The sequence below is a fragment of the Lynx rufus genome, unplaced genomic scaffold (genome assembly GCF_022079265.1).
Source record: "Lynx rufus isolate CCGP_SWC_20201006 ecotype Redwood Valley unplaced genomic scaffold, mLynRuf1.p SCAF_14, whole genome shotgun sequence".
Taxonomy (NCBI): Eukaryota; Metazoa; Chordata; class Mammalia; order Carnivora; family Felidae; genus Lynx; species Lynx rufus.
This window is the reverse complement of record NW_025814828.1, coordinates 20,365,413-20,379,089: the sequence shown is the minus strand read 5'-3', so window position 1 is coordinate 20,379,089 and position 13,677 is coordinate 20,365,413. Positions and strand designations below refer to the sequence as shown.

The 13,677-nt window shown below is 43.2% G+C and overlaps 1 protein-coding gene across 4 annotated transcripts in view; it reads right to left on the bottom strand.

Annotated features, from left to right (window-relative positions):
* Positions 1-2,437: 2,437 nt before the first annotated feature.
* Positions 2,438-13,677, bottom strand: part of PDK3 (pyruvate dehydrogenase kinase 3) — a 67,236-nt gene continuing 55,996 nt past the window's right edge. For 3 of the 4 annotated variants that reach the window (XM_047076023.1, XM_047076022.1, XM_047076019.1), the window contains 3 exons: positions 9,898-10,011; positions 8,465-8,604; positions 2,438-3,135 (listed from right to left, as the gene is read on the bottom strand). In XM_047076023.1, coding sequence (XP_046931979.1) covers positions 3,105-3,135; positions 8,465-8,604; positions 9,898-10,011 — 285 coding nt within the window. In that variant the 3' untranslated portion in view covers positions 2,438-3,104. The remainder of the gene's footprint in view (positions 3,136-8,464; positions 8,605-9,897; positions 10,012-13,677) is intronic. The other variant, XM_047076020.1, reaches the window with a different exon arrangement.

The following is a 13,677-nucleotide window of genomic DNA, read 5'->3' as shown; positions in this document are numbered from 1 at the left end:
AAAGCACTGACCGAGCTGCTCACTTTGGTTCTTGCACTCGCCTGGAAACACCCGTGAACTGCTTTGGAACGCGCATGAAAAACAGAGGGGATGCTTGAAGCGTCCGTCCGCCTCGCGGCACTCTAAGGGTCAAATGGGAGCCTTTCTGTGACGGTTCTTTGGAATCGATAAGCAAGGCTGTAACACTGTCTCACTTGATTGGATGGAAAAATCCACTATATTAAAGAGCCAAAATCAGACACTCAGAGACAGAAAAAGCAACAGACGGCTCCGGTGGAGCCATCCCTTCTTCTCTCATTTCTCTCCATTTTATTTTTTTTTTAAGTTTATTTATTTTGAGAGTGTGCACACGCACAGGAGGAGGGGCACAGAGAGAGAGAGAGACAGAGACAGAGGGGGGGAGAGACTACCAGGCAGGGACCCTGGTGTCTGCACAGAGCCCGATGTGGGGCTTGAACTGAGGAACCATGAGATCACGACCTGAGCTGAACTCGGTCGCTTAACCGACCGAGCCACCCAGGCACCTCTCATTTCTCTACATCTTAAAGTCATTGTTCTCAGGCCTGTAGAAAGGAGATTCAGTCCTTCCACAGCTCCTGACCTGAATTGTTTCTAATTGGAAACAAAAATAGTTTAAGAACATGGAAAGATGCTGCCCGCCACCCAAGGCAAATGTCAGTTTTCATTCATTGATTCAACTAATATTTATTAAGCACCTATGATGTGCCAGGAACTATTCCAAATAGCAGACATAGTCCCCAAATACTAAAAACTGAGGACACGAGAGGGAAACACAGAGGGAATGGGAGTACTGGATGAATTCAGCTTAAAAGGGGTCTATGTCTATTTATTTTACAACCTGTATGTGGCAATTTGACCATTTGCTTCGACAAACCGAGCACACGGTCAGAGGCATGCACCCATGTTCAGATTCAGAGAGCCGCGTACGGCCAACAAGAAGGACAAACGAATGCTGGGGCCACTCAGCCGTGAGAATGCAAGGTGTTCCTGCAACTCTTCCTATGGCTGCTGCTCTGGAGCAAAGGTCAATTCTTAATGCAGAAGGCAGACAGGAGAGGCAAGACTACAGGGGCCAGCTGGATAGGCAAGTGCATCAGAAAGGACTACCAATCATGTCACTAAAACACAAAAAGAGATCTTTACTTTTGAAAAAGACCTATAAAGGGGAGAACGCGACCGGATTTTTCCAAACCTTATTCTCCTTCTTGCACCCTTACAGAGAGCTGGTGAGGGCAGAACAATGTCCACAAGCACACAGCAAAACGCTGCCAGGACAAGGCAGGAGGGACCGCTCCTCGGTGCGTGGCCTCCGCCCCCCCTGCGGAACAGCAGATGTGAAAGTATAAAGGGGCATGGTTAGAAATGGAGGCCCGGGAAGATGATGCTCTGCCACCTAATGTTTGTAAGACAGTCGGAGACTTGAAATGGAAAGGGCCCCTATTTTTACATCTGTGACACAAGGAAAAGATCACACGGGATGGCCCCAGCCCCAAGACACGGACTCGGTCCTCAAACCCGCAGGCCTCCATCCGGACCATCCTGTCCCGCCTCTCTCAGAAGCACGTCTGTCTTTTTCTTATCTAGTGGATTATGGCAGTTCCCTGATGAGACCTTTGCACGGGTGGATGAGGGATCTTTCCAAGGGGAACTACCACGAGCTCAGGTAACATAATGAAATGCAAGAAAAGCAGGCTCGGTGCAGCGAAGAGAAAGGGCTGCCGCGTGCAGCTGCTCAGGGCCCGACCCCTCCCCTCCCGGGGCGACCCCCCATGGAGGCCACAGCGAGGGCACCTGCACGGACGCCACCGTGGCACCAAAGGACTTTGTACTGTGTACTTTAGAAGCTACAACTTTTCCATCAGTGAACTCAATGCTTAAAAATTGGATGGGAGCATGGATACGGGCGTCACAAGAAGGCAGAAGCCAAAGCACAAGACAGGAGAAATCACGGTGGAGAGAAACACCGTGCGGAGCCGTATGAAGCGAGGCCTTGATGTGGGCTGTGGGAAGGCTTCCGTTGCTGAGGGTACACACAACCCAACCTCCCTCTCCTCGGCCCGAGTCCTCTGTCCGGTCCACCTTTCGGCAATAAGGAAAGGAGTATGAAAATCAGATCGACAGTTCTAAAAATGGCTACCATTCACGAAAATGAAAATTATGAAGACCTAGGGCATTTTTCAAAATAAATGAGAAAGAACTTTTGCCTTCGACAGCCTATTTTATAACTAGTAAAGCGCATCACACAGGGACCTCCAATTCCTTAGAAAACTACAAAGGAATCTGATAATGAGACTGGCAAAATTTTTACAGAGCATAAAAACTCCACTTCCCGCTCTTTACAAATCTGACAAGGACCAGAAGGTAGTTTTTCACTTAAGATCTTTGAAACCAAGCAGTTAAGTGAAAAATTCCAAGACACCTTTTGGAACGCTTTAATTGACAGAAGGGAAGTACACAAATGAATTTTAAAATAAAATCAATGCATCGGAGAGTAAGATCTAATGTGAAAGGAGCCACACCTCACTCAGATCAGATGGAAGAAGGCCAAAGTCAAAATCACAGAGTGAGGAAGGACGCAAATGGGAGACGAAGGGCCCTGGGACTGAATTATCAAGACACGCTCTGCTGGTGTCTCCAACTTCCAGATTACCCAGGCCTTAGTCGGTGGTTTGGAAAAACATGGTATTTGGTCACAAAGAGCAACAGTAGAGACCGGCTGCATCTGGAATGAGGAAGGAGCTTAGAATCCTGGGGACAAAGTACACACTCGACTCTATGACAATGAGGAGGGAGGTATGAGGACACCAGAGCGCTGGCGAGGCTTTGCGCTCTCTCGTGACAGGCGCCAACCAAATCACAGCAACATACTATGAAAAATTGCTCAAGGTGCTACTTTAGTGAAGATATGGAGCAGCTACAGAAGGTTTCTCTGGAAAAGGTCCAGCTCATGTAGAGAAAATAAGACATTCAAGCACTGTAGTGACTATGTGCTTTGCTCAAAGTTGGTGGAGGAAAAGAGTTCTCTCCGGTTGACTTGCAGAAGACGATCTTTCTTCACAGAGAGGACAGATGCATTCCGTTCTCTACAAAGTTCTATTGGTCTTGATCTTGTCCCTACAAAGAAAACAACAGGAATATCCACGATCAGTTTGAGTATAACGTTCTCTATTTAACGAAGATTGACTCCGAGCATTTAGTGGCGGTGGGAATTCAAAAACCTTTGCCTTATCTCAGAATTACTCTCAGAGTTGGTACAGAAAAAGAATGACCATTTAATTACTTATACATATTTTAAAACAGTTCTTTACTCTCAGTTAAAAACCTGATTAGAAATGATGAATGAGCGCTAACGGGTATAGGGTTTCTTTGTGAGAGGGCAGAAATGTTCTAAGATTAGTAGTGAGGGTTGCACACTTTGAATACAGGAAAACTGTACACTTTAAGAGGGTGAATTTTATGGGGTATGTGAATTATATCTGAGTACAGCTCTAATTAAAAATCTGATTAGAGGTGGCTGGGATGCTCAGTGAGTTAAATGTCCGACTCTTGATTTCAGCTCAGGTCGTGATCCCCCAGTTCATGGGATCGAGCCCCGTGTCGGGCTCTGCATGGACGGCACAGCCTGCTTGGGATTCTCTTCTCTCTCTGCCCCTCTCCCGCTCCCACGCACCCTCTCAAAATAAATAAATAAACATTAAAAAAATAAAAATAAGGGGGCGCCTGGGTGGCGCAGTCGGTTAAGCATCCGACTTCAGCCAGGTCACGATCTCGCGGTCTGTGAGTTCGAGCCCCGCGTCAGGCTCTGGGCTGATGGCTCGGAGCCTGGAGCCTGTTTCCGATGCTGTGTCTCCCTCTCTCTCTGCCCCTCCCCCGTTCATGCTCTGTTTCTCTCTGTCCCAAAAAAAATAAATAAAAAACGTTGAAAAAAAAATTTTTAAAAATAAAAATAAAAATAAAAAAACATTCTACTCTTTTTTAAAAATCTGATTAGATCAGATGAACACCGGGTGACGTGTGGAAGAACCAAATCACTGTACTGTTCACCCAAAACTAATATTACGCTGCATGTTAACTAAACGGGATTAAAATAAAAACTTAAAAAGCCAAAAAAAGAAAAACCTGATTACAGAATAAATTTTCAATAAATTTCTCACTCACCTAGTGAATTTACCTACCTATACTAAATAATTTCCCAAGATCGCCACCAGTCATCCTATTTGTAAAATTTAACAATTTGAATCATCAGGCTAACCATTTTCCAATTTTAAATACTGCTTTCTGCTAAAACTTGTTTGTCTGATAATGTATTAGAAACTAAGACATACTTAATTATTATACAACCTGATAGAATATAGAGTTTTAAAACTGCATTTAAAAAATAATCAATTAAAGCCATCTTTTTCCACTCCAAATGGACCATATTATTTGTAAAGACTGCTTGGGAGGGTGCCTGGGTGGATCAGTCAGTTAAGTGTCTGACTCTTGGTTTCAGCTCAGGTCATGATCTCATAGTTCATGGTTTGAGCCCCACGTTGGGCTGCGTGCTACCAGCACGGAGATTCTTTCTCTGCTTGGGATTCTTCCTCTCTCCCTCTCTCTGCCCCTCCCTGCTTGCACTCTCTCTCTCAAAATAAATAAACTTTTTTAAAAACCTGCTTCTGGACTACCCAAATAACTCCCCCTATCAGAGCAATAGCTTGCATTAATTGGTCACAGTGATGCCCATCATGTTACTTGACCGCATAGAGACTGAAAATGAAATCAAGGGAAATTGATCCAGTTGTTACAAGCTGAATGAGCTGAATCCTGGTCAGGGATGGTATGTGTATGTATGTGTGAATACCCACGTGTATACCTGCACTCACGTGCACAAACCAAACTCCTCTAAATTTCATCTCTGAGATGAATGACTGGTCCATCAATCCTGTACAGAGGTCCATCACAATGCTTCCACGGGACAAAAATCAGTAAAGATACCCTTTATATCGTTCATCAGAAAAGACCAACGCTACTATAACTGGACAAAACCACGAAGCTTTATCGACTGTGTTTGCATACAGATACCTTTCTGGTGCGTGTTAAGAATCAAGGTTTTCAGGGTTAAGAAGAAATATACACAATTAACATACATTAGGGTGAAACGTTGCAATGTTAAAATCGAATTGAAAGTATCAACGTGAACTTATGATTTAATAGTTCTGTCCAGAAAAGAGAACTAGAAAGGTATAATATACACCCCTAACTTCCAGATTAGGGTCTCTAATACCCGTTAAAAGCAAATAGGGCTCCTTGAGGGAAATGCTGATTCTAGGATGTTGGCAGGGAAGGTATAAGATGACACCATTATGTCATCTTGGGCCAGAAAAAGTTTTCAAAGATACATGGGGTTTTAGCCAAGGAACACAGAGGATCTTACCGGTGGCCAAAGGTGTGCCAGTTTAAGCTTCAAAAAGATGGCTGCTATGTGCAGGAACATGGGTGAACCTCACAGAAATCCAGACACAGAAAGAGTACACACTACATGTTCCTTTTGTTTTACGTTTAAGAAATGACAGAGTCAGAGTAATGGTTACACGGTGGGGACAGTAGAGGGAAAAGACTCTGATTAGAAAGGGGCCATTTCAGGTGCTAGAAATACCGATGTAAAATCGTGTCAAGCTATAAACCTAAGATGTGTGCACTTTATATATGTGTGCGTATGTATGTTAAGTTCTGAATGAAACATATAGAAGAAAAGTCTATCCTATCCATAATAATACTCAAAAAGGAGAAAGCCAGAAAATCATTTGTCACCGTTTAAGGTGGATTTTAACTCAACTTCTAGCCTTGAAAATTGGTAGGGAAAGATTTAAATTCTTATCCTGCCTTTCCAGGAGGAACTGTACTTCCAGAGATACCTGAATGGCCTGCGTTGACAAGGAGGAACTTTAGAGGAGAATGTCCGCTAATAACTGTCAAAGGAATGATATCAAAAATAACTCATCATCTTATAAACATTAATGAAGTTACTGATTCAGGCCAAAATTACCAACTGGTGTTAAAAACCACTAGGTGATGGTTGCCCAGGGCCAAAGTAACACCACACAGAAGACTTTTTAGTTGAGAAGGTAAAAACGCCTCTACCATGGAGGGCCCAGACAGCCAGCATCTGCAACATGGTCAATGTTAACATCACTAATGGTGGATCAGTCACAGATCATGGGCATCATAGTGTAATTCTGGGGTTTTCTGTCTTACTTATTTAAGTAATCTCTACACTTCGATGTGGGCCTTGAACTCACAACCCCAAGATCAAGAGTCACAGGCTCTTCTGACTGAGCCAGCCAGGCATCCCCTCATAATGTAATTCTGAAAGAGTGCTTATGAGGGACTCCAGCAAAAAATGCTCTGTTGAGGGGCCACCTGGGCAGCTCAGTCGGTTAAGCGTCCAACTTCAGCTCAGGTCATGATCTTGCGGTTTTTGAGTTCAAGCCCCATGTTGGGCTGTGTGCTGACAGCTTGGAGCCTGGAGCCTACTTCAGATTCTGTGTCTCCCTCTCCGTCTGCCCCTCTCCCACTCGCACTCTCTCTCGAAACATTAAAAAAAATTTTTTTAATGCTCTGGTCAATCTTTAGATGAATTTGCACTTTATAGGAAATACAGAGAATGGGGAAAAAGCCAAATGACATTTCAAAGAAGAAACCAATCAAATGAAGGTGGGTATTTTTGCAGGACAAGTAGCAGCAACAACAAAAAAGCTGTCCTAGATTAAAAACAACTTGAGATTTGCTTGAATTTGTTACACAGTCCTGGAATTGATCCAGGCTTAGACACTTCAGGGAAATTTTCAAGATGAAAATCTATTGATGTGGAAAGGTGGAAATGGTTAAATGAAATGAAAGCAGGTCATAAAACAGTATAAATAATTAAATCTCATTTGGGGAAAATACATATACAGTAACACCTTGGTTTGTGAGCATAATCCTTTCGGGAAACATGCTTATAATGCAAAGCACTCGTATATCAAAGCGAATTTCAAGAACCATTGGCTCAGTTGTGATCATGTGACGTTAGGCACCACGTACTACTCGTATTGCAAGTTAAAATATATTAGAAATGTTTGCTCGTCCTGTGGAACACTCGCAGAGCAAGTAACTCGCTCGATAAGGTTTTCCTGTATATACAAAGAGCAAAGTATCTGGAAGGACACACAAAGTTGTAAGAGACGTTATCTTGGAGTTGTGAGCAGACAGTGGTTTCTCTTTTTTTTTTTTTTTTTTGCTTACTTACATTTTCTAAGTTTTTTTTTTTATAATGCACGCACACTGCTTTCTATTCTATTAATAAAAGGTTATTTTAAATAAACAGAGCCCTTACTGTTGCTAGCCTAGTGGGAGCTTGACAGTAATCAGAAGAAAAAAAACTGGAAACCAAAGATTGGATTATTGCCCTTATTACCATAAAGTAGTGAAAGCTGTTATTCTGTGATTTTTTTTCCTCTTTTTAATTTTTTCTTTTTTTAACTGTGGTAAATGATCCGTAAAATTGGCTATCTGGTAAGATGGTAAGAAATGGTTATTTTTAAGAGCACAGTTCAGGGGCATTAAGCACGTTCAGAGTTCTGTGCAACTGTGACCACCCTCCATCTCCAGAACATTGTCATCTTCCCAACAGAAACTCTGTCGCCATTAAACAATGACTCCTCATTCCCCCTGCCCTTGGCAATCGCCATTCTACCTTCTGTCTCTATAAATCTGACTTTTCTAGGTATCTCAGTGTAAGTGGAATCATACAGTATGCGTCCTTTTCCGTTGTATGGATAAACCACATTTTGTTTATCTTGACTGATAATTTTATTTTTTTTCAGATTCAACCCACCCACACACTTTCTCTAAACACTCTCCTGTCAGTCTTCATAGATGATGACAAACTGCAGAATTTACTTTTTAAAAATCCAATCTATGGCAGGATAAACCTTGCTCACTGCTATTAATACCCCCACAGCGCAAGAACTTCTAGAACATGGGCACCTCTATCGGAATGGCTACTCTGGCAACCCAGTTCATGCTGTCCTTCCTGTCTGGTGTGAAAAAGCTGCTCCAACCTTTCTTTCTTTAAAAAAAAAAAATTTTAATGCTTATTTATTTTGAGACAGAGACAGAGCATGAGTGGGGGAGGGGCAGAGAGAGGGAGACACAGAATCCTTAGCAGGCTCCAGGCTCCGAGCTGTCAGCACAGAGCCCGACACCGGGCTCGAATCTACTATGAGATCGTGACCTGAGCCAAAGTTGGACCCTTAACTGACTGAGCCACCCAGGTGCCCCCAACCTTTCTTTCTTTAGAGATGACTGTGCTTTTCCAGTGAAAAAACCACAGAGAAGATTTGGCTAAAGGTATCATCGGGCTGGTACATTCTGGGGAAAAATCAGATACTTTATAATAGAAACTAAAGTATGAAATTACTGTTTCGCCTTATATTTTGAAGCATCCCGAGGTTCTCTGCTGGGATTGCTCCAGTCGTCAGCTTCCGGTGTGGTCTTGTAGTGACGCCAGGCAGACTTATTAAAAACTGGAAGTCTCTCAAATGATTCACTTGAAAGTGCCTAACAGAAAGACAAAAACAGACACCAAAGGTCCACATGTCATTTTTCTCACATGAGATACTGAAGTTTTACTATTTACAACATTAGAAACCCTGATGCGTACTTTTGGAATTACATTAAAATTACATTTCGATAGCGGACATAGATTGGCCAGGATTAAATTAAAGCTTTTTTAAAGGAATAAAAACATTCACTCATTCAAAACCAGTGCCAAAGTACACGTAACCAGAACACAAAGTATTTTATTCAGTTAATACTGCTTTGAAATACTCAGGCGCCTTGACTATACGGTCTCTAGGCTGAGCGCTGTTGTTCACAGGCTGACTGCTCCCCAGAGGGCCCACACAGAACTGAAGTTTCATACATACTAAATTTATACACATAAGCACGTAAGGTGATGCCAAATATCACATCATTTAGATGCAGTGGCACATAAGATATACACTCCAACTCCCTGGTTAGGTTACGGTATATAACACATCACGTATAACATGTAACACACTGCGCATACGCAGCTGTGAAAAAGAATGACCATCTCTATACGCAGGGATGTAGCAGATCTCCAAGATATACAGGAAAGCTTTAAAAAAAAGAGCAAAATGTGGAAATAATCAGTGTGGGAAAAAATTATTTCCCCCCAGATGTTTATCAATGCAGAATCAACTCCAGGAGGCTCCATGAGAAACTGGTACCATGGTTACCTCTGGGAAAGAGACCTGGGTGGCTCAGAGCCAGTGGCGGGAAAGACTTACTTTTCCCTTTGGTAGCTTCTAAATTCTGTATTACCTGTATTACCTATTCAAAAAAATACTTCAAGTGTTCTCGAGTTTAGAAATAAATAAAAGTCTGATGCTACCAATGAATGAGAACACCTGTGTTACAGAAGCTTTGTTATTAGATCAGCCTTTTATATCACCATACCATGATTACTGAATTCTTCTTGTAACTTTGGAAAAGCCAGTGAGTTTTAAAGCAAGAGACTCAAAGACTTCAGTTTAGGAAAATCTATCTCCTTTTACATTAGTCTTTTCAATGGTTATGCGATTTTAAAAGAAATCACAACTAAGAATCTTAGTCTTAAAAATCAGTATTTATGTGTTTACATGTCCGTATTTCGTATTTTGCTACACCTGAGCAGAAAATCAAGGACAGGACATACCTTGGTTTTCCCATAAAACTAAAGTAAATCTGAACTGAACATAAGACATGCTGTAGTGCTGTTCTCCATTAGATGTAAGAACTTAAAGCTTTAAAACGTAAAGATGCCTTCATATAACTAATGAAACGCAGTACCTTCAGGTAAATGACAGCGTCAGTACCGACCCCTTCCATGGAATAGAGTTTCAGATCTCCCTGAAAATATCTGGCGTAAAGACGAGAAATTGGCAAGCCGTAACCAAATCCAGCCTACGGAGAAAAGAAAATCCATACAGTGAGACAGCTACAAATGCGAACCCATTCGGTATGAGGACTCTTTGGAAGATTAAAAGAAATACTTAATTCAGTTTTAATGCAAATAAATTACAGACCCAACCTTTAATGTATATGCTCATTTATGGCAAATAATCTATTTTCACCCTACAAAAACACTTCTCTTATGTTTGGAAAATATTAGAAATACTTCAATTTTTGACTAATGCTTTTTTTTTAGTGTCTTAAAGCAAACTGGTAGCATGTTTTTAAATTTTAGAGATGGGTTAGAGGGGCAGAGAGAGAGAGAATCTCAAGCAGGCTCTACACTCAGCATGGAGCCCGACACAGGGCTCGATCCCACAATCGTGGGATCGTGACCCGAGCCGAAATCAAGAGTTGGTGACTCAACTGGCTGAGCCACCCAGGCGCCCCAAATTGCTAGCATTTTTAAAGCAAATCCCAAATCAAATGGGAGTTGAACTGGTAACAAAACTAAACCACGTCACCCTTAAGTTTCATTATCAAAATTTCTTGCTCTTTGGAGTGAAAATTAAATTGGCACAGGAGTTCATATCGACCGGTACCCAGGCTAACACACCGAAACGAAAATTTCCTGAGTCTACTTCCTAAGGTTCTGTGAATGGTAAAGTATTTTGATATACGGCAGATCAACATGTGTTTAGAGACGAGAAAACAATTCCAGTACTGTCCTATATCTTTACGTCACAGAACCTTGAATGTAACAGGTTGTTGGGGAAAAAAAATTTCAGATACCGACAAGGACATTAAGAACAATGGAGACTGGGGCGCCTGGGTGGCGCAGTCGGTTAAGCGTCCGACTTCAGCCAGGTCACGATCTCGCGATCCGTGAGTTCGAGCCCCGCGTCGGGCTCTGGGCTGATGGCTCAGAGCCTGGAGCCTGTTTCCGATTCTGTGTCTCCCTCTCTCTCTGCCCCTCCCCCGTTCATGCTCTGTCTCTCTCTGTCCCCCCAAAAAATAAATAAACGTTGGGAAAAAAAAATTAAAAAAAAAAAAGTTACAAAAAAAAAAAAAAAAGAACAATGGAGACTAATTTCAGTAACTGTGGAGTGGAGGGGCAGATTCAGTGCCCCAAGCTTTGGCCCCTCGGATGAAATCCCGTGGCACGGCTACTAGGGGAGGCAGTGGGGTAATGCGCTCCTAGAGCAGCACGTGCCCTGGCTTTGGGCTCAGACAGACCTAAGTGGAAATTCACTCCGAGCAGTTTACTCAACCTGAGATTGTTTTCTCATCTGAAAATGTAATAAAAAACTTGCCTCAGAGCTGCTATGAGGACTAGACCGTAAGTGTCAAGTCTTGACACAGTGCCTGAAACTAAGCCCAAGTACACACAGTGAAGCTGCTGTCACACTGCAGAGCAGCAACTTTACCAGGTAACGTGGAATTCTACCATTTTTAAACATCTTTCTTAGATTCCTTCCTCAGGGCAGGGCCCGACAGAAAGGGGCGCATATGACAGAGCGTACTGTCATTTAAGGGCTTTAGTACTGGCAGGGGCGCCTGGATGGCTCAGTCGCTTCAGCATCTGACTCCTGATTTTGGCTCAGGGTCATGAGATCAAGCTCCACATTGGGCTTCGTGCTGAGTGTAAAGCCTGCTTAAGATTCTTTCTCTCCCCGTTCCCTGACTCTGCCCCTCCCCTGCGTGTGGGGAGGGGCAGACAGACACACACACACACACACACACACACACACACACACACACACACACACTCTCACACAAAAGTTTAAAAAAAAAAGGTGGGGGCTTTAGTACTGGCAGGATATTAACGGTACTGAGGACAAGAGGGTGACTGATGTCACCACAGTAAAGAAACCAGCATACTCCAGGAAGAGGCCAAGGAAGTCTGCCTCCCACATTTCCAGCAAGGCCCGGAGGCTGATATCGGGTCCCCCAGGGAACGATCGAGAACATGAGCGTGAGGAGACAGGTAGGCCCTGAGGATGCAGAGGAGGGGTGTCTAACTTGGATTTGGTGAGGTTCACCAACGTTGTCCCAGGGTGTCAAAGGATCAATAGGAGTGGGGTAGGAGGACCTTTCCACATAAGAAATGCATGTGTCAAGGCACAGAGCTGTAACGTGGTAAGGTGCTCAGCGAGTAAAGTGTTTTCTAGAAGTACATATCCACGTGCCCACTTTATTTTTTTTTTTTTAATTTTTTTTTTCAACGTTTATTTATTTTTGGGACAGAGAGAGACAGAGCATGAACGGGGGAGGGGCAGAGAGAGAGGGAGACACAGAATCGGAAACAGGCTCCAGGCTCTGAGCCATCAGCCCAGAGCCTGACGCGGGGCTCGAACTCACGGACCGCGAGATCGTGACCTGGCTGAAGTCGGACGCTTAACCGACTGCGCCACCCAGGCGCCCCCACGTGCCCACTTTAAAGCTGAAGACAGTTTATGACTGGGAGAGATGCTAGTGGAAGCGTTTCTTCAAAGGAGAGGCCACATGGTGCCCTGCGGGTAACGCACACGTGGCCGGTGCCAGCCTTGCCGTAATGAGCACAACCACCTTGGGCGAGGCACTAGCCTTATTTTCTCATCTTTAATAAAAGGGGAGGTTAGAGCAAGTTCTACGTCAATTGTTCAGTTTCATTTTTAAAAAAAAACTATGACAGAACAGCTATCCTCAAGATGCTATTTGAGGATATAGACGACCCATATTCCTTTTAAACAACTGGGGAAGCCTCCAGATTTGCTTGTAGTGTTTTTTTTTTTTCTTTTGACATTCCTTTCAGTAGGGACCAGAGGCTGGCGAAGACAATGCCTTTCAAAATTGTTTTTTTCATGAATTTTCTTGACGCCTATAAAAATGACTTCCTGTTTTCAACATGCTGAGTTAACAAACTCTGTCTCGAATAAGTGATACAAAGTGTTGGATTTTATTCATACAAATAAAATATAATCTTATGTGCTTATCAGGTCGGACTTGAAAATGAAACTTAATTTGTGCCCTCATCCATTTTGCAGACTGATAGATATGTTGCTGTGTTTAATGACAAAGGGTTCAATTGTTGTTTGTCAATTAGAAACACTCAGCAGGGGAACAAAGTGTGGCCCGAGCAGGATCTAAATGCTGCCATGGTAACTTGGGGCTTTTCTCACTGCCTCAGTAGGACTGAGACAGAAAGGGCTCTGAAAATGCATACGCCACCTATATGTTTCCTGCTTATGTTGTTTAATATAAAAAACATAATGTGTTCATAATTTAACATTCTAATTATATAAACAAATGTGGTGGGGGAGGCTACAAAGCCCTGGGCGATCTGGGTCTCCACAGTATGCAGCACCCCGGGGTCCGGAGCACGAGGCAGCCAAACACACTCTAAGGCAACTTTGCCCGCCTGCTATTAACCTTCCGCTCTCACCAAGGTAGCCCCAGGTGGTAAATGGGGCCTGGCAGCAGTCTTAACCAAAGGGAAATGCTGTTTGCCTCTATCAGGAAGTGAGGTACTCACCTCTGAGAGTTGCTAAGACACAATTAGAGAAGAAATCTAGGTCCAAAGGATTCACAAAGATAGTAGTAGCGGGATAAAACGCCCCCTCCTCCAAATCACGCGGGAAACATTCGAATTCAAAGAGGCGTATTTAACCAGCCAGGGAGAAGTCTAGCCCATTCCCT